General features: G+C 40.5%; 1 protein-coding gene across 1 annotated transcript; it reads right to left on the bottom strand.

Moving 5' to 3' along the window:
- Positions 1–4,989: 4,989 nt before the first annotated feature.
- Positions 4,990–26,995, bottom strand: LOC133868555 (proteasome subunit alpha type-5). The gene is made up of 10 exons (XM_062305479.1): positions 26,884–26,995; positions 26,562–26,606; positions 26,368–26,449; positions 25,935–26,015; positions 24,417–24,530; positions 24,233–24,334; positions 13,655–13,713; positions 5,806–5,908; positions 5,366–5,431; positions 4,990–5,279 (listed from the first exon to the last, which is right to left on the bottom strand). The coding sequence occupies exons 2-10, from the start codon at positions 26,573–26,575 to the stop codon at positions 5,187–5,189; spliced, it is 714 nt and encodes a 237-aa protein (XP_062161463.1). The 5' UTR covers positions 26,576–26,606; positions 26,884–26,995; the 3' UTR covers positions 4,990–5,186.
- Between the last annotated feature and the right edge of the window lie 203 nt (positions 26,996–27,198).

The raw sequence follows: 27,198 nt of genomic DNA, 5'->3' as shown, positions 1-27,198 counted from the left end.
GTGCATCTAAAGCGTCAAAGCGACTTTGCGGCACGCGTGTTTGCGACGATCAGTACTTCGCACTAGGTCACACAACTTGCACGTGTATACTAAAAAATTCAATTTAATATAAGAGCAAGATAAATACTTATAAATGACACACAAAAAAAAAAAAATCATAATTTTTAATATGGGACAAAGATTTTTTTATTTTTTTATTTTTTGAAATAGGGACAAAGAATAATTAAAAAACCAAAAATAAAAAAAAAAATTTGAAAAATGAAATAAGAAATAATTTTCAACACAATCACAAGCAAAAACGTTTGCCAACGGTTTCCACAAGGTCTAAGTGCCCCATATTGGGGAGTGCTCTAAAAGGGACGAATAGACAGCGAGAGATATCTACAATTCTGTTCGTGGGTCCCCCCTCATGCGGCGGCATGGCGGCATTTAAAACTTTCGTATTCGTCGGTTACGTCTCTCCATGGTAATTACTAATTCTCCATCATGGTTATATTCTAAATATTCTAAACATATTATTTATATATATTATTTGAAGTGATAAAATCTAAATTTACTTAATTTTAAAAAACAATACCACGCAAATTTTAAAAGATTTATCTTTGGCCTTTTAGGCTTTGACCTTTGTTTTGTAAATTTTGTATTATTTTATTCAAACTATTTTTTTTTTCCTCATTGAATAAAGAAATGGTTACGGGGAATGATCATTCTTACGCCTGATCCGAATAGAATAAGTAGATTATCCTAAGGCCTTATTTAGTTTGAAGAATAAATATTCCATTAGAAAAAAAAAAAAGAATAGTTATTCCCAACAATAAAAGAGAATGGAATAGAATGATTATTCATAATCTTTAGGTTAGTAACAACTCACATACTTTAATTGGAATTTAATCAAAATTACTAAAAAACCCTCACATTATATATATATATATATATATATATATATATATATATATATATATGGAAAAATACACGTAACCCCCTTAAACTATCATTTAATTGTCAATGTACCCCCAAAACTACCAATTGTATCAATGTCCCCCTCTAAATTACCAAAAAATGTCAATGTCCCCCCCTAAGACCAACAAAAAGACAAAAATGACCTTTTTTTTTATAAGACAAAAATGTCCTTATAAATTCAAAAAATTAAAACTAAAACTAAAAAATTTTTAAAAAAAAAACTAATTTTTTTTTAAAATTAAATAAAAAACGAAAAAAAAAAAAGAAAAGAAAAAAGAACATTTTTTTTTAAAAAAAAAAAAAAAAGCAAACAAAAAATAACTGAAATTTATTTTTATTTTTTTTAAAAAAAATAAAACAAATGAAAAAAGAAAAAGAAAACCAGTTTTTATTAAATTAAAAAAATGAAAAAGAACAATTTTTTTTTAAAAAAGAAAAAAAAATAAAAACAAAAAATAACTGAAATTTATTTATTATTTTTTTAAAAGAAATAAAACAAATTAAAACAAAAAACAGTTTTTTTTTTAAATAATAAAAAAACGAAAAAGAACAATTTTTTTAAAAGAAAAAAAAACGAAAAAAAAACTGAAAATTATTATTTTTTTAAAAAAATAAAAAAATAAAAAACAGTTTTAAATTTTTTATTATTTTTTGGAATAAATTTTTATTATTTTATATTTTTTTAATAATTTTTTTAGTTTTAGTTTTATTTTATTTTAATAATTTTATGAAGGACATTTTTGTCATTAGGGGGACATTGACATTTTTTGGTAGTATAGGGAGGGACATTGACACAATTGGTAGTTTGGAGGGTACATTGACAATGAGGTGGTAGTTTGAGGGGGTTATGTGTACTTTTTCCATATATATATATATATATATATATATGAACAAAAATTATAAAAATAAAAATAAAAATTGAAAAATGGATCGGTCTCCGGGGGTGGTGCGGATACCCCTGGCACCCTATGTGGCTGACCGAACCCCTAATGGGCGGTCGGCCAGCCAAAATTAGGGTTTCTTTTTTTCATTTTTTTTTTTTTTTGAAAAACAAATTGAAAGAAAATAAAAAAGAAAGTGTTTTTTCTAGACATTGTAGTACATTCCTATTGGAATAGCTATTCCTTTCATTTTTTAGAGGAATCGGTATTTCTCTTCGTAAGGAAATAGTTATTCCACTGGGAATAGCTATTCCAATGAATAGATCCTTACCAAACAAAAAAATAATTATTCTATATGAATAGTGATTCCATTTCAGAAGTCTATTCCGCAAATCAAACGAGGCCTAAAAACGAAAATAGGGTGGGCTTCCCAACAAAAGATCCAAAACAAACTAAAGCAGTGTGAAAATAATTATAAAAAGCAGGAAACAGGGTCAAACAAATGACTTGATCCTCTCAAGGGGCCGTACAAGACGGTTACATAAGCAAAAGACACAAATTAAGGAGAACCTATCTGAACCCCCGCCTGGAACCAACAATAACAATCGGAAGGAGGTTGAAGCTGAATATGCATTGTCATAGTCCGATTAAGGGACTGTAGGAAAGAGATGAATCAACTCAAATTCGGTTGCAAGAGTCTCCACAATAAGAACAAAACACCCAAGAGCTAGGAGACAACAACCCACAAAACAAACAAGCAGCAAAAAATAGAAAACAAAAAGTTAAAAAAACTCAAGGAAAATTAAATTACAGATAAAAATAAAAGACAACAAAAATACCCACAAAACAATAGCACTGACGAAGGGCAGGGCTAAAAATGGTGGCACTAGAGCAGCCCCCTTGGCGGTGCTTGAAAACCACGCGTCGGCAGTGGCGGCCAAAGTGAAGGGGATAGCCGCAGAGAATCAACAGCAGTGACAGGGGATGGGAGAAGCCACCACATGCAACAAAAAAGGCCTTACGCATTGAGACGTGTTGGACACACGCTAGCGAGTGAGATCCAGTCGCAGGCGTATGTTGGCCACAGACAGGCGCGTGCACGCCGGAAGATGCCGTGGTTGGTGGTGTTGGAAAGCGGACGAGCCAAGGAACACATTGGAGTGATGCATGTGAGAGTGAGACTTCCTGAAATTGATAGATCTGATTTTGAAAAAACAAAATCTTAAAATTCTAAAAAGGGAGTGGAGGAACGAGGCTGAAACCAAACGCTCAACGGAGGGGAAGGAGTAGAGATGGACGGCAGTGGAGGAAGATCCATCAGAGATGTTGATCCATGAGAAAAGGACTAAAACAAAAAGAGAGAAAATGAAAAGAATGAGGGAAGGGGGAGGGGGAGGAAAAGATTAAAATCCATCCCTCCCCATTCGAAAAACCCGCACGAGGCGACAAAAACCCGCACAAGGAGGTGGCTAGACTTCTCCGAAGAGAAGTGTAAAAACTTCTCTCTCGGTTGAGAGAGAAATTATATTTGATTGAAAATGTTCCATTATTTTATTAGAACTAAGTCTTATATATTTTAAGCTATGTAAAGATCTAATTTGTATATCACATTAAGTTGCATTGAATAAAAGGGGGAAAAAAAATAAGATTGTTCCTTGAAAGTTTATCCATTTGAAAAATCATTGTCTGGTTTTTAAAAAATATCACTCCCTTAAGTTTTGATAGCTTTAAAAATCACCCTCCCATTATTTTTATTTCTCCCCCTCCCCAAAAAACAGTCAACCTCTTTTTAAAACTAATACCAAATAATTTTCTTAACTGTTATTTGACAAAAAGTTTAAATCTCATTCCATTTTTATATTACATCAATAACTTATTATTACTCTTTATCAAACTATTTAACCAAACTCATTTTTTTCTATCCAAGTTTGTGATAGTCTCTATCGGGTCGGTTAGTCACCAAGTCAGTTGCAGCCATATAATAAAGTGGACACTTCGTACCCATCACTCCCATAAATTTATAATAAATAAAATATTTTTTTTTAAAAAAAAAAAATGTAAAATTGGTCTACGGGGTTAGTCTGATTTACAAATCACTCACTGTAGTATACAAATTAATTGAGAGGTCCATGTAGTAGGTGAAATTGACAAATTATTCTCTGAAGTCAATTTTCATCCACTACTTGACGGAAACCGTTAAGTTTCCATGTCAGACTCAATAAAAATGTGATACAAATTACTCTAAATAAAAAAAATATTAATATATTAAAAATTAAAAACTTAAAATATTATTATTATTTTTTTAAAACAAAAAGAAGGAAAAAAATGGAAGTTTAAGGGTGGCTGCTAATATATTAAAAATTAAAAACTTAAAATGTTATTTTTTTTAAAGAAAAAAATGGGAGTTTAAATGTGGGGCTGGGGTGGCTAGCTGCCACCAATAGCCACATTTAGGGTGGCTTGCGAGCCACCTTATAGGCCAGGTGTGACATGTAAGCCACCCCAGAAGTGGTTGGCGTTAAGAGTGTACAACTGGTTGCGGTAACGACTATTTCTTCATAACTGCAATCAGAGTACCTAGTTATTTCCATTTAAATAACCACAACCGATACTGGTTGCAGTTATTACCAACTACCTGTTATTAACTGGCTTTCATACATTGATATTATTATTATTATTATTATTATTTTTTGGAATCCAATGCCTAACCATTCAAGATTCAGTTCTAAATCGAAAATATTACTGGTTACCGATTACCCGGTTATATATATTCTAGCAACAGAAAACAAAAATAGCATGGTAACAGGAAGCAAAAGAAGCGTTTACTTTTTATGGGTTGGAGATGAGTATAGGACTAGGTACCTTGGTAAACCTGGATGGAACTCTCATGGCCTTATACAAATCGGGGAAGACAATATACTCCTTAGTCGGAAGCGCTAAGTGCTAACCATGCCCAGTTATATTAATGAAACCAGAGCAATGCTTTGAGATACTAAATCCAGAACCATTAACCGAGTTGCACATGGATCAGTGCAAAAAAGGAATGTTTGGGTAGGCTGAGAAATGAGAATGTCCACCGGAGGAGGCAAGTACCAGCCTCTGCCTCTAAATCGGACAAGTCCAAGTTCAATAACCATGCATTGCAAGATTTAAATTCAAAAGTTTTTCTATTCTTTGTTCCCATGAAAAGCTTCCATTCTGTCTTAATTTTTCAACCACATTACAGCAAGGTTTTACTGAATAGAAGAATATCCCAAGCAGAAACAAATACAATCCTTTTTCCTCCACCAAAATAATTTAACACAAATATTTCAACAGAAAGTTGGAGCTAAGGGCGTGTACTCATCATAGGCGATTAATGACAGCCTCCACCTCGGAAGGGGTGTATAGATGGTATGTTGGAGCCACCTTTGCAATGTCAACATTACTTGGAGTCACCTGGGATCAACATTCAACAACACAGTTTTAAGCAATTTTCTATGGACTAAAACATTAATCTCCAATTCCAAGAAATTCTTTTTTACCTTTTCTTCCATAACCTGCCTCAAAATGGAAAGAGCAATGGTTTCAGCTTCTTTAAGAGTGATGTCCTGCAAATATTTACCATATCAAATACCCCACCCCCTTCAACTTTTCAAGTTGACAGCACAGCAACAGAGCAAAAGTAAAAGGAATATGTCATCTTCACATAAGATTGCACCACTTCAATGATTATATCATTGAAGCATGTACTCAAAGATTTTTTAACAAGTTGACAAGTTTGTCTAGGCCCTTAACTTACAAAGTTAGCATGTATTTGGCCGTCTAGAGGTGGAACAAACTATTTGCACACAAAGCATGCACACGCGGACATATAAGAAGGCAGAGATAACTCATTATATTGCACTTGCAGAAGGCGGATCCACACATGAACAAGAGAACTGCTTGTATTGCAATGAGAGAACATATAAATACAAAAGGATACCTTGTTGTACTGCTCTTGCAGAGAGCTGTCTGCACCCTCTGAACCCGAACCAATAGCTTTTGCATTGCATTGCCAAAAAGTGCCAGATGGATCAGTATAGTATCTGCATTAGAGAGTTTTCTTCTGGGGTCAAATAACGAGGAAAACACCAGGATATGCACACATGGCATAAGCAGCAACAATTTTAACAGTTACTCAAAACTGAAAAACAGAACAAGTGACCTACGAATATGCACATCCTGGCACTATTGCATATAATTGTCACATTCGTGTCCCAAAGAACAAACTATAAATGGAAATCTACAACCGGCCTTTTTTTTCTAGTGAATGTGAAGGGAAGGAGCTAAGGTGAATAGTGTCGTCATATAGATGATAATTTGCAAAGAAAATAATAATTAAACCACGGGATTGAGATTACAAAGGCAACAGGTATGGCATGACATGTGATTACAGATACAGAGAACATCGACACTAATCATGCAATTTTCACACTTAATTGGTATGATGTTGAAACATTGAACACTCAGAGATTGGTTCATGGCCACATTGTGTCATGTTGATATGAATATATTGGGAATTTGAGCAGTCCAAGTGGTACAATGTGGTCAGTCTACCACCTGAGTATGCACATCCACAGGGGTGATTGAGTGATTCTACAAATCACCCTAACAATCATCATAATGGTTAAATTTTAGTTCGGGGAGTCTCTACAAATCATTTTGGCAGTAGCAGTTGTCTGGTGTCCAATTCTCTCCCGCCACCCACACCCCAACTCCCTCAACCAAAAGCAAGAAAAATAATCAAATTAAAAAAGAAACTAAGAGTACAAAAAAGGGCACTGAGGTAGTGGAGCGTGTGCTTTTTCAGAGAAGCGCATGATTGGGAAGTGGAAACCTTTGCTGCGTTTTTCCAGGTATTGCACTCGATCAGTTTTAATAGAGGTAATGAAGACAAATTGTGGTGGATCCCTTCCAAAAAAGGTTTGTTCAAGGTTGGGTCTTTCTTTAGCTCTCTGGCTTGCGATGTGAGAAGTCACTTTCCTTGGAAGAGTGTATGGCGGACTCAAGCTCCTCCGCGGGCAGCTTTTTTCGCGTGGTCTGTGGCTCTAGGCAAGATCCTAACGGGGGATAACCTCAGGAAGAGGCATGTCATTGTGGTGGATAGATGTTGCATGTGCAAGAGAAGCGGGGAATCAGTGGATCATCTTCTCCTTCACTGCGATGTTGCATACGCTATGTGGAGTGCTATTTTTTCTCGTTTTGGTCTGTCTTGGGTTATGCCTCTGAGAGTCCTTGACTTGTTTGCGTGTTGGTGGACGGCTGGTAGGCCGAGGAGTGCTGTTATTTGGAAGATGGTGCCGACATGCATTCTCTGGTGTGTTTGGAAGGAAAGAAATGATAGGTGTTTTGAGGATTTGGAGAGATCCTCGGAGGATATTTTAGCTTCTTTTTTTCATACGTTGTATCTTTGGACGGTGGCTTTTGTGTCACCGTTGTTGTTTACCTTTCATGAATTTCTTGTTCGTTTTTCACTTTCTAGCTAGGTGCGTTCTCTTGTATACTGCCGGTGTATTGAGGGGCGCCTTACGCTTTTAATAAGACCAACTTATTACTTATCAAAAAAAAAAAGGGCACTGACATATACTGGAAGAACAAATATATCATGGGATGCAAGAGCGAGAACATAAGTATGAAAGCATTAAAGCCGGATGTTACAGTTTTTAACAGAGCAGAAGCACCTCCAGAGGATGTCTATATCGATGTGGAAGAGACAAAAAGCACAAAAGGGAGGTCAAAAGTTATGCGGGTAAAAGTTATAACGAAAAACATGATTGGTAGAGAGGTAAATGGGGACATTGCCCTAAATAAGGTTGAGTGACGTAAAATAATACATGTAGCAAACCCTAATTGGTTGGAATCAAATCGTTCGAGTCTGTGGTGTGCGAGGCGGAGTCTCGGGTGTTTTGGGACCAGTCTCGGCGTGACTACCCGAGGATCATTGCGCAGACTCATGTCAACCGGCATGGCGGATTCTTGGTCGTAGAAGAATTTTTTGGAAATCGGAGGAAGGACGCGATTTTCATTCCGGAGGGCAGAACCGGTAAAGGGTGGTCAAGATTTCGGGAGGAATTATGCTTGGTCTCTGAGTATCTTAGAGACGGACCAAGAGGTAGGGAGGATGGAGCGGAGGTCCCCATCATGCGCAGAGGGAGAAGGAGCTTTGCTGAGGTGTTGGCAAACAATGATACTTCGTTGGAAGAACCGTTTGGGGAGTTGTCTGGACCGATAGCCAGAGTGCCGAGATGGGTCAACGAAAGCTATGAGGGAAAGCAGGGTGCTCTGAATCCGGCGAAGTATGAAGGAATGGCAATAGAGCACCACTCAGGGGAGGTCTCAAGGCTTCCCGAGGAAATGAGTACTCGCTCAAGGATTCCCGACACTCGGCATGGTGTGAAGGTGAAGACGGTGCCGGAGACGAGGGTAGGAGTCCCAGGTACGAATTCGGATCCGATCTCAGTTACCGCTCAAGCGGAGGGCGCAGGACACGATGGTGCATTGGGAAGGACGTCTGACACCACGCGTGGGGCATCTGAACCGACAAAAAAGGCAGCACGCCTCAGACACAATGAAGGGAATGTCGATATGGGTGCACTCAGAGAGTCACTAGTAAGGATGAGAGAGGAGATTGACTATTGGTTGAAGGGGTTGGCGAGGACTGAGGGGGGAGGGAAGGACCGTAGGGCTCGGGTAGGGGGTCTCAAAGTGGCGCGGCACATCTCCCTTTCAAAGCCCAAAGTGAAGAATTTTGTAGCACCTAAGGCTGCTTGGGCTTCTAAAGGAAAGGGTATTCTGATATGCCCAGACCAGGCATCAGTGTGGAGGGCCAAGGGAAACCCAGAGACCCATCCCCCTAGGGTCCAGGCGAGTTTGGTGTAGACCAACGTGCAGGGTAGGGGCGCAGAACCATCTGGTGCCTCTTCGTCTAAGGGGGTTCCAGAGGCGGTTTTTGTGGATTTCATTGACGGACAGCCTTGTTTGCCGGTTAAGGAGGCAGCAGTGAGGACTCCGGTGAGTTCAGAGACAGATGCGAGGGGGATTGGGTCTCAGAATTGCCATCAGTGGCCTGCCGTGGTGTGCCCGATATCGCAACCAACTCTGGGTGGAGGTGGAGAACAGCTCCAAGGGCAGGTGAAGCAAACGGAGAGCTGCATCTCGCTTCGGTGCAATTCGGAAGAGCAAGGGGAGGCGGAGGAAGAGCAGAGGGATGACTCGGGAGAGAAGAAAAAAGGAGAGTCGAATGGTGGGTCCGGTGAAGTAGGGGGGAAGGCGGATTCGGTAAAGGAGAAGTGGACCTGTAGTGAACCCCGTGTTTTGTGCATAGAGGATGGACGAGAGTTGCTGAAAGTCCCGGTAATCTCGCAGCTGAGGACGTTGGAATTGCAGGGGGTGCCTCGGGAACTCACAGGGACTGTGTTTGGGCTTCAGTCGGGGAATATGGAGCGTGTGCCGTGCTTCGGTAGTGCTGGAGGGGCAGGATGTGAGTGGTTGGGGGGGCCAAGGGTGGACTCAGGGTCCCCTGGTCTGCGGGTTGGACTGGTGGGTGAAGCATCAGTTTGTCATATTCCCGGGTTAGGCGGTTTGGTGGCTGGCAAGGAGGGGGGAGGGGCTGTTGACGTGGGACTTCCTCTAAATGCTTACGCTCCAGATTTGGGCGGAATGGGGTACTCGGATTGGGTGATGCAAAGTGCCAACGAGATTTATCCCATTATTGGGATGACGTACGTGGGGCACAAACTGCAGCTGCTAGCTTTCCTGTCTTGTATTGAAGAGGAGAATAAAGAGGAGCGACGCATGGGTATAGGTCGGTTGAAGGGGAAGAGGGAGATAAAGAACCTAGAGAGCTCTGTTAACTATGATGGTAAAGGGTCCGGTTTGGGCAGCGGTAAGAGGAGGACAAGGGGGCTAATAGTGGTGCCATGAAGCCGAAGATTCTCTCTTGGAACGTTAGGGGGCTAAATAATAGACGTAAACGGTTAAGGATTTGCAATTTGCTTAGAGGGTGGAAGGTGGATCTTATATGTCTCCAAGAAACAAAAGTGAAGGAGCCCTCGAGGAAGTTTATGCATAGTCTGTGGGGGTGCAACTATGTGGATTGGTGTTGCGTGGACGCTAGCGGGGCCTCAGGAGGTATCCTTATCGCTTGGGATAAGAGGGTGGTGGAAAAGGTGGATGTCTGTATGGGGAGGTTCACTCTTGCAGTATCTTTCAGGAATGTCTTTGACCGCTTTGAGTGGGGTTTCGTGGGAGTGTATGGTCCGAACAGCAGGGGGGATCGGAGGGGTCTTTGGGATGAGTTGGCTGGGATTATGAGCTGGTGGAGCTTGCCATGGTGTATTGGGGGTGATTTCAACATTACTCGGTTCAACAGCGAAAGATCTGGAGAGGGTAGTGTGACCGCTATGAGGGACTTTTGTGATTTCATCTCTGAGCAGGGGCTAATGGATCTACCGCTCGTTGGGGGTTCCCACACGTGGTCGAATGCTGGTGATACTCTTGTTTGGTCCAGAATCGATCGTTTCCTTGTCTCTTCTGATTGGGAAGTTAGGTTCCCTGAGGTGACCCAAAAAAGGCTCCCCCGACTATTCTCTGACCATTTTCCTATTCTCCTCGACTGTACGCTTTCTGCTACTAGTAGTAGGCCGTTCAAGTTCGAGAATATGTGGCTTAAGGTTGACGGTTTTGTGGGACTGGTGAAACAATGGTGGGATTCCTTCTCGTTTCACGGCTCTCCCAGTTTTGTTCTTGCTTGTAAACTAAAGGCATTGAAAGCTAATCTGAAGAAGTGGAATTCAGAGACCTTTGGTAATGTGGAGAGAAACAAGAGAAAGCTTCTTGCGGAGCTTCATGCGATTGACATAGTGGAAGGCAGTAGGGCGTTGGGTGAGGGGGAAATGCAAAAGAAGATGGAGGTTGTTAGAGAGATAGAGAGAAGCTCTTTGCAGGAGGAGATTTGTTGGAGGCAAAAGTCCAGGGTGACATGGTTGAAAGAAGGTGATAAATGCACAAAATTCTTCCATGCTATAGCAAATTCAAACAGAAGGTATAACTCTATTGACTCCTTGTTGATTGGAGACTCCATTTCTTCTAATCAGGCAGAGATAGGAGAGCATGTGGTTCAGTTATATCAAGACCTGTTCTCTGAGAAGCACAGCGGGAGGCCCCGGTTGGATGATCTTGCTTTTGATGCCATTTCAGAATCAGAAGCAAGGTGGATGGAGAGAGCTTTTGAAGAGGAGGAAGTCAAAAAGGTAGTGTTTGCGCTTAAGGGTGACAAAGCGCCGGGACCGGATGGCTACACCATGGGTTTCTTCCAAGCTTGTTGGGAGATGGTGAGATCGGATATTATGGAGGTTTGCTCTGAGTTTCATGCTAGGGAAGTATTTGAGAAGAGTGTGAACGCTTCTTTTATTGCTCTTATCCCGAAGATCCCAGGAGCCCAGTCTCTCAAAGACTTCCGGCCCATTAGTCTAGTAGGAGGTATTTACAAGATTATTGCTAAAGTCTTGGCTAACAGGTTGAAGACGGTCATGGACAAGATTATCACCAAATCCCAGAGTGCTTTCATCAAAGGTAGGCAGATCCTTGATCCTATTCTCATCGCGAATGAATGCCTGGATAGCCGTCTGAGGTCAAGGGAGCCGGGAGTAGTATGCAAATTGGATTTAGAAAAAGCGTATGACCATGTTAATTGGGACTTCCTGGTGTATATGCTAAGGAGATGTGGGTTTGGGGAGAAATGGTGTTCGTGGATAACTCGGTGCATCTCCACTGCAAAGTTTTCGGTGCTTATCAATGGTTCTCCTCACGGATTTTTTAGTAGCTCTCGAGGTCTAAGGCAAGGAGATCCCCTGTCTCCACTTCTGTTTGTGTTTGTTATGGAGGCTTTGAGTCGTATGATTATGGCGGCAGTGAGGGGGGGTGTGTTGGATGGTTTTAAAGTGGGCAATGCTTCTTTCTCTCACCTGTTGTTCGCAGATGACACTTTGATCTTCAGCGATGCTAGCCCTTCCAAGTTGCGGTCTTTGCGAGGTCTCCTACTTATTTTCGAGGCTGTTTCGGGGCTTAAGGTAAATCTGGCCAAATCCAGCATTATTCCAGTGGGGAACGTTAATAATATGGGGAGTTTAGCCGATATTTTAGAGTGTGGAGTGGCTACTCTGCCTGTGATGTACCTGGGTCTTCCACTGGGGGCACATTACAAGTCGACTCGGATCTGGGATGGAGTTATTGAAAAGGTGGAAAAACGGCTGGCGAGTTGGAAAAGGGTTTATCTCTCGAAGGGAGGGAGAGTGACATTGATCAAAAGCACACTCTCCAACTTACCTACGTACTACATGTCTCTTTTCCCTATTCCGGTGAGGGTTGCTTCTCGCATTGAGAAATTGCAACGCGATTTTCTGTGGGGTGGTTTGGGTGAAGGTTTTAAATACCATCTGGTGAGTTGGGAGAAGGTGTGTACTCCTATCTCAAATGGGGGGCTGGGCATCAGGAAACTGGTTAAATTCAATCGCGCCTTGCTAGGCAAGTGGTTATGGCGCTTCGGAATGGATAGAGAGGCTTGGTGGAGAGTCGCGGTGGACTCAAAATATGGAAGTTTGTGGGGTGGGTGGTGCTCACGAGAGGGTGGTGGGGGGTTTGGAGTAGGACTGTGGAAGTATATAAGGAAAGGCTGGGAGAACTTCTCTAGATTCCTTAGATATGAGGTGGGGGATGGGAGCAGGATTAGATTCTGGCATGACTTATGGTGTGGGGATGCGGTTCTAAAAAATGTGTTCCCTGATCTTTTTGGCATTGCACGGGTGAAGGATGCGTCAGTGGCTGACAATTTGGAGCGTTTGGGCGGGTCTTTACAATGGAATGTGAGCTTCATCAGAGATGCCCATGATTGGGAAGTCGAGATTTTTGCCGAGTTCTTCCAAGTGCTGAGCTCTACAAAGGTGAATCCTGAGAGGGGAGATTGTTTTAACTGGGTCAAGTCCAAGAAAGGTGTATTCAGGGTGAAGTTATTTTTTGAGGCTATGATGGATGATGGAGATTCTTGGTTCCCATGGAAGTGTGTGTGGCGGACACAGGCCCCCCCGAGGGCAGCGTTCTTTACTTGGTCTGCAGCCTTAGGCAGAATTCTGACCTTGGACAACCTTAGGAAGAGGAATATGATTATTGTTAATAGATGCTGTCTTTGCAAGCGGGATGGAGAATCAGTGGATCATATTCTTTTGCACTGCGATCTAGCCTCAGCTCTGTGGAATAATATCTTTTCCCGCTTTGGTATATCATGGGTTATGCCTAGGAGTGTGCTTGACCTGGCTGCTTGCTGGTGGAAGAAGGGGAGAGTAGGAAGTGCTACATCGTGGAAAATGGTGCCTATTTGCTTGTTTTGGAGCATATGGAGAGAAAGAAATCTTAGGACTTTTGAGAATGTAGAAAACTCCCTAGAGGAGGTGAAAGAGTTGTTTCTCCATACCTTGTATGGTTGGTCGATGGCTTTTTTGTACCCTTTATCTATCAGCTTTGCTGAATTTCTTACTTCCTTCTCGAATTCTAGCTAAGTGCTTCCTGTTGTATACTTCTAGTGTACGGAGGGGCGCCTTACGCTTTCAATAAAAATTTCATTACTTATCAAAAAAAAAGCATGAATAAATATATATAATCAAGTATGCATAATGATGCTACCTTTCATTTACACAATAAAACTGCACTTGCAAAATATGTATTTTAGTTTTCTTGCTAGGCATAAAAAGTATTCAAACATTGTACTTGCAAAGTATGCAAAGAAAACTAATACTCACAGGCTGGGCCCGTTCTCATCATGGCCAGCAATGAGAAGAGAAACTCCAAAGGGTCGAGACTGCACAAAAGAATACCATACATCAGAAAGCATTTAAGAATGACAAATCTAGGATCTAATATCAAATAGTCAAAGAGGATCCAATTTTAAACAAGAAAAAACATTTTAAATGCAATAGAAGCAAACAGCACTCTATGGACATTGTTCTGTTGTCTCTTTCTCAAGAATGAAGGTATCTGGCACACAGCACAGCATCCCATACAAAGAGTCCTTGAAGGTGAGTGACAGTAAAATGATTACAGAAGTTTAAGTATGAAATGTGAATTTCTGCGAGAACATGTAACTTCTTTACAAGGATTTCCTAAACAGGCAGAGTTTTCTTTTCTTTTCTTTTCTTTTTTCTACAAAGTAAATACAATTCACCTGTATGGAACTGAAACCTTGACTTCAACCTTCACCTCTTTCTCATGGAGGAGTAGATGTCATTCAGTCCAACCCTTGGCATTTCCCAAACAGGAAACTTCACAGCATACTAATTTGTTTTGGTAAGAAACAAAATTTCCAAGACAGACAAACTGGACATTGGAGTAGAGTGTGTAGGACACGTTAGTTTTTCCCTTGTGTTTTTTCTTGTGATGGGGTTCTTGAGTTGGGTTTTTTGTTGAGTCCAAAACCTATGAGTTATCGACATCAGAAGGGGGGTTCTTTGCTTCGGATGGTTGAAAGAGGCCGAGGGTTATCCTGTGAGTGTTGCTTGGTTGTCTTCCACAGTGGAGGATTTGGTTTGTAAGGCAGAGGTGGCTGAGTTCTTCAAACCGTCTAGGGAGGGGAGTAGAGCTCTTATAGTCCAAAGACATTCCGATAGGTCTGGTCGTTTTTTGGGGGAGGTGTACAGGGGTGGCGGTTGTAGAGGCTCCATTGTTGTGCCAGAGGGACAAGAAGGGAGGGGGTGGAGTATTTTTCTGCAGAACTGGGAAAGGCGGTGGCCTTTTTTGATAATTCTCATGGCTGTGGTAGCATAGGCGTGGTTTCTCGACGGTCCATTGGCGGTTCGCACGCTACTACAAGTAAATCACTATCGTTAGGTGGCTCTTTCGATCTTCTCACGGTGGTAGGAGCAGGGGGCACAGTTTCTCGGCAGCCCGTTGGTGGCTCGTAGGCTACTAGCATGGGTGGCCCTTTTTCATCTTACACGAAGGTGTTAGGAAGGGCATGGCAGCCGCCGTGTTGTTCTACGACACCAGTCCTCCCTACAGTGCTTGGTATGAGGAGAGCTCAGACCCTCTCTGCTGCTCAAGGTGATGCGGACTTGTCTTGTCCCTGCTTTCACCTTGCAGCATGAAACATGGTTGTACGTAGGGATGAAGTAGTGTGTGTTAGTGGGAAACTAATATCTCTGAGAAGTCAGCCAGAGTTTTTAAAAGGGGAATTGGATCAGGTGCTTGTTTTATTGGATGAGGGTTTGGGTTCTTTTGGGTTGAGGGATGAGAAGCATGCTGATTTGAAAGCCCATTATGTACCTTTTACTTCTAAAGGCCTTTCCTCTAAAGACAAAGCCCACCCTCTAGTTAAAAAAGATAATGGGCACCCATACAATGAAACGTGCGTTTCATGTGAAACCCACTTTAAGTGGGTTAGGAGAGCTCGTGATGGGCAGGCCCTTTCCTCGAGTTTAGACCCGGTTGTGGTTGCGGGTCTTTTCAGCTTGGAATCAGATTGTATCAAATCCTCCCAGTCCAATGGTTTGTAGGAGGATCCGATGTGAGCTTTCACCGGCATCGTTACTACGTGTGGAGCAGTCTGCTAGTGATGCGTCTTTGCCAACCATCGGCGATATTAGCTCGTTGCTTATGGTGGAAACTTTGGTAAGGTGTATTGCCAAGTTTTGTGGCTCTCTGATAGTCTCACTGAGTCATTGGCAGCCGTAGAAGATGTCAAGAGGACTGGACAACCTTCTCCAAGGGATGTCGTTGCGGTGTCTGAGCTGGGCAGTAGCCCTCTATGTAACATAGTCCACCCTCCTCTCCCCTCAGATTTCGACGGTGATGTAGCTGAGCCAATACCCATTCCTCCTGGACTCTCTGTTGCCAAGTCCAGTGTGTTTGTAAGCCAGCCAGTGTCTTTGCCTCATCTGGGTAGGCACATAGGCTTGAATTTTATGGGAGGCAGTGCTAGTTCCAACTCTTTTTCCCCCTCTTCTCCTCTTTCCAAAGAGGTGTTGCATAGGGGCAGTGTGTGCATAGTAAAGGATAAAGGCCTTGCTTTTGATGAGTGGGTTGGGGGTGATGTGGGGGTTAGGGGGAGAAGTGACGCTCTTGTTTCCCAGCCTTGTTTGGATGTGGATTTGTTCTCTGGCGAGGAGCTCACTCCATTGAGATTTTATCTAGTAGTTTCTAACAAGAGGACAACAGGGTCTCTGCCTTCAGCCTAGGTTCTGCAGACAATCTAGAGGAGCTAATGGGGCTTTCGTGCGAGAGTTTTGAAGAGGAGCTAATGGCCTTGTTTGCAGCCATTGAATAAAAAAAAGGAAATAGAGAATTAAGAAGGTTAGTTTGCTCTATTAACTAGATACGAACAGTGGCAGTGCTAGTCGCGATAGAGCCAAGGGGAGGGCTGCTAGTGGATTTTTATGAAGCCCAAATTGTTATCTTGGAATGTAAGAGGGTTGAACGAGGGTGATAAGCGTTTGAGAGTCAGAACTCTTCTTAGACAGTGAAAGGCGGATATTAATTGTTTGCAAGAGTCTAAATTGGAGCTCATTTCCAGCAGCATTGTGCAAAGCTTGTGGGGGTATCAACATATGGATTGGTGCTACTCACCTTCTAGAGGAGATTCCAGTGTATTTTGGTTGTGGGATAGGAGGGTGGTAGAGAAGATCGAAGAGTGTGTTAGGGAGTATACTGTAGCTTGCTCATTCATATATATCAAAGATGGTTTCTCTTGGGCTTTTGCGGGGGGTTTTTTGGGCCTAATTCTGATCGTGTTAGAAGGTCCTTATGGGAGGAGTTGACTGACTTGATTAGTTGGTGGAATTTGTCGTGATGCATTGGGGGAGATTTCAATGTCACCCGCTTTCCTAGCGAAAGATCGGGTGTGAAGCTCGTTTTAGTCCCGCTATGATGGAATTTTCTGATTGTATTTTTGAGCTAGACCTCATGGATCTTTCCCTTGTAGGACTTTTACGTGGTCTAATAATAGGGACTCCCCCCCTTGGACAAGAATTGACAGATTTCTTGTTTCTCCGGCGTGGGAAGCTAAGTTTCTTGATCTTTTTCAAAAAATGTTGCATAGACTGTGCTCAGACTACTTCCTCATTCTCCTTGATTGTGATGGTTACCAAGGAGGCAAAAAATCTTGGAAAAAATGCAAAATTAGTCCCTATGGTTTACCTCATTTACAACTAGCTCCCTGTAGTATCAAAATGAACTTAAGAGGTCCATGGAGTATGCCGAAATGAACTTAAAGGTTGGAAGAAGATTTACTTGTCCAAGGAAGAGCGCCTTACTCTCATCAAGAGTACGCTTTCAAGTATTCCCACTTATTCTTTGTGTCTCTTCCCTTTACCCGCTGGCACAACCAGAAGACTTGAGCTTTTTCAAAGGGACTTTCAGTGGGACAGCCCAAGCGGGGGCCACAAGTTATATTTGGTAAGCTGAAAGACTGTTTGCTCCCTAATTGCGAGAGGGTTAGGTTTCAAAAATCTTACTCTGTTTAACAAATCCCTGCTTGGTAAATGGCTTTTGAGGTTCGGGTATGAACAAGATTATTTATTGAGGCAAGTGATTGTATTGAAATATGGGATCCAGAGAGGGTGGTGGTGCTCAGAGGAAGCACAAAGTACTTATGGGGTGAGTTTTTGGAGGTATATTAGGAAAAATTGGGGAGCGTTTTCCAATTTTGTTTCCTATAAGGTTGGAGATGGCCTTCGCATTCGCTTTTGGCACGATATTTGGTGCAGTGATAGTGCTCTAAAGTGTTATTTCCCTGAATTCTTTTCCTTAGCACGTAACAAAGAGGCTTTGGTGTTAGATTACATGAATCGCTCCAGGCCCCCACACCCTTTGGAATCTTACTTCATTCGAGATGTTCATGATTGGGAAATTGAATATCTGGATTCTTTTCTTACTCTTTTATACTCTGTGAACCCCTTTCCAGGAGTAATGGATAGCATGGTCTGGACACCTTCAAGACACCATGGTTTTGCAGTGAAGAGCTACTATACTATGTTACATTCAGGTGAGCATAGTTCATTCCCCTGGAAAAGCATTTGGAAGGTGAAGTCCCCTCCTCGCATTGCTTTCTTGTTGGCTACGAGTTTGGGTAGAATCCTTTTTTTTGATAAGTAAGAGAAATATCATTAAAAGCGCAAAGCGCAATCAAGTACACAGGAAGTATATAAGAAAGACATCTAAGAGGAAGTAGAAAACAATACAAGAAAATCATTAAAACTAAACGTTAAAGGTGCGAGGAACACAGCAGACCAAGAGTACAAAGAATGAAAGAAAAAGGAGATGAAATCCTCAATGGTTCTTTCTTTGTCCTCAAACTGCCTATCATTGCGTTCCCTCCATAAGCACCACATAAGGCAACAAGGGACCATCTTCCACACGACAGCACTCCAGGAGCGACCACCCGTCCACCAGCAAGCGAATAAATCTACCACCCGAAGAGGCATAACCCAAGACAGGCTGAAGCGACTAAAGATGGCGATCCACAGAGCGCGTGCTACCTCACAATGGAGAAGAAGGTGATCCACTGACTCCCCATTCATTTTGCACATGCAGCATCTATCAATCACTATGACCCGCTTCTTCCTTAGATTGTCCAAAGTAAAGATCTTCCCATGCGCTGCCGTCCAAGCAAAGAAAGCTACTTTCAAAGGAACCTTGGTCCACCAGAAACTTTTCCAAGGAAAATGAATAGCCTCTTTGCAAGCAAGAGCCTTATAAAAAGATCTAACATCAAATTTCCCTTTGTGAGAAGGAGACCACCATAGCTTATCCTCCCCATCATAATTCACTCTGGATGAGTACATCAAAGAGAAAAATGAGGCCAAAACATCCACCTCCCAGTCGTGGGCCGCTCGAAAAAAGCTAACATCCCACTGATAAGACCCACTCACCACAACCAAATGGTCTTCTACAAGAGCATCCTTGTCACGCGCAATGTCATACAAAATTGGGAAAGCTTCCTTAAGAGGCACCTCACCACACCACACATCATCCCAAAAACGGATCCTAGATCCATTTCCCAACATGAGTCGGTATGGTTACAAAACGAACTCCATCCCTTCCTAATATTCTTCCAAAGCCCCACTCCGTGAGACCCAGGGGGATCTAAAGAACACCAACCATCCCGAGTAGATCCATACTTTGCATCCACAACAGATTTCCACCAAGCCTCTCTCTCATGGACATAGCGCCATAGCCACTTCCCTAAAAGAGCCTTGTTGAAAAGCCTCAAATTCCTGATGCCCAAGCCACCACTTGAAATAGGGGAACAAACCTTGGACCAATTAACCAGATGAAATTTAAATTCTTCACCTATGCCACCCCACAAGAAATCTCGATACAACTTCTCTATACGACTAGCAACACTGGAAGGAATAGGGAGTAGAGATAGAAAGTACGTAGGAAGATTAGAGAGAGTGTTTTTTATCAGGGTTACTCTGCCACCCTTCGACAAATACAATCGCTTCCAGCTAGCCAGACGTCTCTCGATCTTCCCAACTACCTCATCCCAGCAAGACTTAGCCTTAAAAGGAGCCCCCAATGGAAGACCAAGATACTTTAAAGGAAGAGAAGAGACTCCACAACCCAAAATGCCAGCAAGATCATCCATATTATCCACAATACCCACAGGAACCAAAACTGACTTATCCAAATTAATCTTCAAACCTGAAACAGCTTCAAAGAACAGTAATAACATACGAAGATAGAGAAGATGACCAGGACTAGCCTCGCAGAAAACTAATGTATCGTCTGCGAATAAAAGGTGAGAAACATTAATAACTCCATTGCTTCTACAGCCCACAGAGAAGCCAGAGAGAAAGTCCCTTTGAACAGAAATAGAGAACAGCTTACTAACTGGTGCTGCCTATGTGAGAAGGATGAGGAAACTATTAATCATCTCCTCCTTCATTGTGAGTATACTGTTGACATCTGGAACTTAGTCTTAACAACTTTGGGGTCTCCTTGGGCGTAAACATCCTAGAGAAGCTATCTGGAAAGTTATTCCCGCCCTCTTGATATGGAGTATTTAGAGAGAAATGAATCGTCAAGTCTTTGAGGATAGCGAGACCAATGTGCATCTTAAATCCTCCTTCCTGAGATCTCTTCTGGATTAGGCTATTGTTCATGTTCCTAACTTTCCTTAAAGGAAATTGGTAGATCTGATTTGTTTTCGAGATTGTAGTAGCAGCTAGAACTTTGGCTCTCTTGGTTCACTTGTATACTCTTCGTGTACGAGGAAATTTCGTTTTTTTAATAAAAGTATTATTATTCATCAAAAAAAGAAGTATACCAAAAAAATAATTTATTCCCTACAGTCAAATTATGTCCACTGAATTAACAAATTCCGATTATGTGACATATCATAGTCAATAAAATTATGACACGTGTGCTATGTAAGTCAAAGTCACACTATCTGAATCTATTAAATCAACGGACGAAATATGATTGTAGGGAGTAAATTGTTTTTTGAAATACCTCAGGGACTGAGTTTATTTTGATACCATAGGGAGCTATTTGTAAATCAAGTAAATCACATGGACTGATTTTGCATTTTTTCCAAAAATATTTTAAGGCGGAAGGTGATGGTAGTCTTCTTATCACTTTCAATGCTCTCATATCTTCATTTTAGCTCGTAAATTAAAGGCCTGGAAAGCAAATTCAAAAATCTAGAATGAGCAGGTGTTTGACAATGTGGAGTCCCATAAAAAATCTCTTATGGAGGAGCTGTGTGTTCTTGATGGGTTGGAGGAAGTGAGAGCTTTAGTCAGGGGTTCTCAGAAAACTGGATATTGAGAAGGGTTATGATAATGTCAATTGAGATTCCTTACTTTACTCGTTAAGGAGGTGTGGTTTTAGGGATAAATGGTGCTCTTGGATATTGCATTGTATTTCTTCGATGCACTTTTCTGTCTTGGTGAATGGTTGTATGTCCGGTTTCTTTAGTAACTCCTGTAGGTTGAGACAGTGTGATCCTTTGTCACATTTTCTCTTTGTTATTGTGATGGAAGCATCGAGTAGAATGCTTTCTACTATTGTTAATGAGGGATTTCTCCCAAGCTTTTCTATGAGGTTTAAGCACTCTGGTGTGGTTGACATCTAACATATGTTGTTTTTGTATGATACTTTGGTTTTTTGTGGGGCTAAGCCTGACTACCATCGCCTTCTGCGTGCTTTATTTTTATGCTTCAAAGTTGTCTCCGGTTTGAAGATTAATATGGCTAAGTCGAAATTAATTCTTGTGGGTAATGTGTATGGGTTGGCGGGCATTCTGGGCTGCAAGGTTTCTTCTCTGCCTTTGAAGTATCTTGGTATTTAGTTGGGAGCCTCCTATAAGGCCAAGTATTTTTGGGACGATGTTATTGAGAAGATATAGCGTCAATTAGCCAATTGAAAGAAGTCATACTTGTCTAAGGATGGTAACGTTACCCTAATAAAGAGCACACTTTCCAATTTGCCAACATCTTTCATGCCCCTTTTTCCTCTCCAGCGGGTGTTACAAACTATCATAAAGAGCACACTTTCCAATTTGCCAACATATTTCATGTCCCTTTTTCATCTCTAGCGGGTGTTGCAAACTACATAGAGAAGCTTCATCAAAATTTCTTATGGGGCAGGATAGGCGAAGAGCTCAGATTTTACTTGGTAAGCTAGTCCAAGATTTGTTCTCCGATTTCTAAAGGAGAGCTGGGGGTTCAGAACTTAATATCGTTTAATTGTGCTCTCTTAGGAAAATCACTATGGCGCAATGTGCATGAGAGAAGCGTGGTGGAGAGTTGTGGTAGACTCTAAATTTGGCAGTTCATGGGGTGGGTGGTGTTCTAATGAGCCTCTTGGGTCGTATAGGCTGGGTTATGGAAGAATATCAGGAGGGGGTGGGGGATGTTTTCAAGTCACACCAGATTTGAAGTGAGAGATAGCGTCAAGATTAGTTTCTGGCATGATCTGTAGTGTGAGGACAAAGCCCTAAAGGAAGCATTTTCAAATTTATATGGTATTGCTTGTGCGAAGGATGCTTCTATAAGCTCACTTGGAGCTTTTTTTTTTTTTTTGATAAGTATGGACCATTTTAAAATCGTGTGTTGACTCACTTGGAGCTTTCTAGTGGCTACAATCAATGAGACGTAAGTTTTGCTAGAGCGGCTCAGGATTGGGAAGTGGATGTCTTTGCCTCGTTCTTCAATTTGTTGTATTAAGTTAGAGTAAGACAGGAAGGTGAAGACAAGGTTTGTTGGGCCCCCTCCAAAAAAAGGGTTGTTCGTTGTTAGCTCCTTCTATAATGTCCTTGATTGTAATGATGGCATTCCTTTCCCTTTGAAGAGCATTTTGTGGACCAAGGTTCATTGAGAGTGGATTTTTTTTGCTTGGTTGGCGACCCTAGGGAAAATACTTACCATGGACAATCTTGGGAAGTATCATGTCATATTATGGTTGACAAGTGCTGCATGCACAAGAGGAATATGGAGCTTGTGGACTATCTTCTTCTCCATTGGAAGGTTGCTTTTGCCTTATTGAGCGCGTTCTTCAGTCGTTTTGGGCTTTCTTGGGTTATGCCTAGAAGTGTTGTGGATTTGTATGCTTCTTGGTGGACAGGTGGTGGCACTTAGAGTGTTGTTGTGTGGAAGATGATGTCTTCTTGGCTCTTGTGGTGTCTTTGGAGGGAACGCAATGATAGAAGTTTGAGAAATGCTAAAGGTACCGAATTTTTTACTAAAAGATGGGTACCAAGATGATGTGGAGCTTATTCATTGGTACCCATAGCATTTTTTTTTTTATTAATTGTTTTAATCATCTCCGATTCTCCAATGAATAAGCTTCACATCATCTTAGTATCCATCTCTTGGTAAAAAATTTGATAACCCTAACATTTTTCTAAAAGTATCAAGGACCATAAGAAGACGTTGGCAAAGTTGAAGTCTTTTCAATACTCTTTATATTTGGACATATGCGTTTTATCTCCTTTGGTGCTTAAGCTTTCACGATTTCCTTATTTTTTTTCTTCTCACTCTAGTTAGGTGTTTCTCTTGTATATTTCATGTGTACCCGGATTGTACCTTTCTCTTTTAATGATAGTTTGATTACTTTAAAAAAAAAAAAAAAAAAAAAAAAAAAAAAAAAAAAAAAAAAAAAAAAACCAAACAAACTTAACATTGGGATATAATAATATTGCACAACCTGCATCATCTCCTTTTCTTCTATTCGAAATTTTGAAGAGCCAAGAAAGTAGGCTATGTATTTTGCAGCAGTCTTAGGTTCTTAAAAATAGGCACTTGCAAATGATCTGACGCATTGAAGCATCTGATATTACTTTTCAATTAACAGGGAGGACCCACAACTTATATAACAAAACAGAAATTAATTGCAAAGGAAAGCAATTAGCCTTTAATAAGAGTAATAAGTCCTACAGCCAACTTCCTGGTCAGATAACACCACTGCTTTGACTTAAAATATTGGATTCAACTCCATGACTACGTTAGTTTGTTGTCTTTCTTATTCTTTAGTTTTTCTATTAATTTTCAGTCATAATTACTCATCAAGAGGAGCTTTATGGTGCTATTTGCAAAACATTCCCCAGTTGAAACTCCCTAAAAGAAAAATCCTCCGTAAAGTTAGTATGTATTTAATGCAGATTGTCATTTAAATTAAATTAAAGCAAAAAAATAATACCATACTGATTTTAACAACTAATCTCTCTCAATTTAAAAGCATCCAACAAATCCCTATGAATAAAGGGTAGAAAGTTTAAACCACGGAAAGATCTCCAATATGTAATTGGAATAGACATAACAAGGTAAGAAAATCTGGCAGCAAACACAAAGACAGTGTATGGACAAGCGAAATCAGGCTGCTAGAACAGCCAAAATGCTAACATCTATATATGTCATATTCACGTTGAAGTAAGAGACAGGAAAAATGGAAACAACTTAAAGCAAGTGAAGAAGAAATATAGAGGACAAATAATTTTTTTTTATAAGTAATCAAGATATCATTAAAAGCGTAAGGCTCCACCAAATACAGGACAAATAATAAAGGAAGCATGACTCAGGCCATTGCAATTTGGGATATACATGTGGACAGATCAGGTTCAAGATGAAACCATGTATATCTTGAACTGAAAGCAAGCAAATAAAAGAAAGAAAACAAAAGGGCTATATATAGAAATACTCAGTATAATTATCAGTTGCACTGTTAAAAATGCCTAACTGCCGGCTTTTTTTTTTTTTTTTTCTTTTCATTGGTATCATATATTTCACAATAACATAAGAAACAAGTGAATCAGTTATTACCATAAATCATGCAAAGCTTTTTTTGATAAGTACTCAAATCATGCAAAGCTAAGTGCTTATTACCATGGATTCTTCATCACCTTCGCCAAATCGTAGGGCCAGATCACAAAGAGCTTGAGTCGTAGACTCCACAGTCATTGGCTCACCATAGGAGAACCTATGGTTCTGAAAAAAAGAAAGAAAGAATATAAATCTATTGGCATAGAGCTATTGCATCCCACTAGCACATCGATAACAAAAACTGTACCTGAGTTTCCACCCGTGCATGCTCAACAAGTGTTCGAGCATCAGCAATCAATCCGCTCATGGCACATCCAATATGGTCATCAATTTCCATAATTTTCTCCACACTGCTGGGTTCCTAAAAGAGAAATATAAACAAATAAGGTCTTGACCAACAGACCAAGTAACAACCCTCTATGTTTCTAACATTAGCAAGTGTGGTTAATCTACATCAAGAGAAAAATCTCCTAATCAAAATTCATATGGTACCACTCTTAGTTTTTAAATGAACAAGAGGCTAGGTTAGAATAGAATTTTGAAAAGAATATCCTATTTAAATCTGATTGCAAGTTTTATTGATCCTAATGTCGATCCATAAATTTTCACTGTCACATTAAATTTGTGAGTTCCTTAATAATGCTTAACATATATACATTAGTATTCCTGTTAGTTTCACCACTTAAAGAATACGATGTTGTTCTCTGGTAAAGAACACACACACATGCATTCCTCGTCATACCTAAATAAAACAAATAGGATGGGACATTTACAACTTAAGCTCTTAATAGCAATACAAATCAATGGGTTATTATCATAACACTGATCTGAAAAAATCTATGCTTTCACAAAATGCATATAAAGTTATCCTTAATAAAAGAAATAGTGACAGGCTTTGTCCCAATGGTAAAGGAGGGTTGGCTTTTGATAGCTCTTAGGTTCCAATCTGGCAAAGTGAGCACACACACACACACTTATTCGTAGCCTCGTAGTTCTCATAAAAAACTAACGGTGATCAACAACATCTACCACTAAAGGTCAATGCCAACAAACCTAAAAGGCCTCTCCGCAATGCATTCCTCTAAATATAATCAATATCTAAATTGAGCACAACCCACCAATCTTGATCCCCTTGCTTGTGTTTATTAAAAAATGCTTTATAAATGGTGGGACCAAATGGAAAGACAAACTCCTAAATCAAGATAGGTTCATTAAGCAACTTCACCTAGATGGAAATTGAACTGTAAACTGAAGTCTCAACTCATAAGGACATATGTCTAGTTAAAACCACCAATCTGTTTTCGCTTCTACTAGATTTTTATCAAATATAAACCAATCAAGACCTACTAGACATTTGCAATCTATAGGCACACAGAGAAGCTATACCAGCTTGTATCTTATGACCTGTATTCCTTTAGTAGTGTGCTTTGTATACAGAAGCATACATCTAACGGTAGCACGACTAATTATCATATAGAGCAGAAGCTTTGCACTTCATCTAAAAAGGAAATTTCTTTAACGGTCTAAAAGTTAGAAAAGGGCTTCTTTAACATTGAGCGAATACAATGACTTTCCAGACTCTCTAAACCATCAGACCACTTTTAACATCCGCCTAAAAGGAATGTGAGTTTCACAGCAATTCTTCCATCAGAAACAATTAAAAAAAATAAAATGCTGTTCAGAACAATTAAAAGTGAACTGATTGCAACTATAAATGTAAACACAAGAACAAATACATGGAGATCACAAAAGGATAAAGTCTAACCAGTAGTGGAGAAGTGATACGTTTCTCAACTGCAAGCACAACTCCTTCTTTCGTCTTCAACCCAATTGCAGTTGAACCCAGCTATCAATCGATGAACACCCAAATTATAATTACAATCAGAACCATTTGACAACAAAATAAGAAGATATAAAAATAAAAACACATAAATGAACGAATAAGCAAGACCTTGATCTCGTCCCCACTAATAAATAGCTCCCAGAAAAAAAAAAAAAAAAAAAAAAACTTTGGATGAACCCACACTATCTCTATAGATTTTTTTTAATGCCTATCACTCATTATTATTTTTTATTCCTCAGTCAGAGAGAAAAAAAAAAAAAAAAAATATATATATATATATATATATATATATATATATATATATATATATTCCAAGGAAACAAACAGACAGTGAAAGAAAAGAAGAGTGGATTACCTTGATGGCCTCAATAGCATACTCAACCTGAAACAACCGCCCTTCTGGAGAGAAGGTGTTCACTCCTCTGTCATACTCGGTCCTTCACACACCCAATCGACAACCAAATAAAACGAAATCAAAAACCAAACATATAAGAAAAATAAACAAAATAAACAAACCCTATATGTATAGTAGCACCAAATGTAGCTAACCTTGTGAGAAACATTTCCGGTGCAATTCGATAAAAACCCTAGAATCTGCGTGAGATAAACCCTAGATCAGTATCAGAACGAGATTAAATTCAACGGTTTCACACAAACAATTGACCAAACAGATGAGCACGTGAACAAACGCGTCGATTTCTCAGGAACCAAACAGAAAAGTGTATAAGAAGTTTCTGAAGTTGTTGAAAACAACAAAAAACAATGGCAAAGATATAGTAACAGAGAGAGACTAACGGATCTCTCAGATATCAAGCTCAGGCAATGAGCTTTTTCCCTATTATTGCAAGGAGAGAGAGAGAGAGAGATTTACCGTTTTGAATGATATATGTGCGAGTGTGAGATAGAGAGAGCTGAAGAGCGAGCGTTTTACTCCGATGGAAAGCAGAGACCAAAAGGTCTGGTTTCTTGTTGGGGAAGAAGGCTTTCTAATGGGCTTGGGCCTTTGTTTGGACTTGGCCCGGGTCATGAAATGGGTTCCACAGGATTTCTATGCGGCACAAGCTCGATCCAATTGGGGCACACAATTTTCCCCCCACCCGATGAGCCCACTAAGCAGGCTTTTCTAATTTTTTTTTTTTTTTTTTCTCATTTTTGCCCTCACGTCTGTTTCTTCAAATTTCAGCTT

The sequence above is a fragment of the Alnus glutinosa genome, chromosome 5 (assembly GCF_958979055.1).
Source record: "Alnus glutinosa chromosome 5, dhAlnGlut1.1, whole genome shotgun sequence".
NCBI classification, from domain to species: domain Eukaryota; kingdom Viridiplantae; phylum Streptophyta; class Magnoliopsida; order Fagales; family Betulaceae; genus Alnus; species Alnus glutinosa.
The sequence above is the reverse complement of the archived record's forward strand: the minus strand, read 5'-3'. Positions and strand labels throughout refer to the sequence as shown.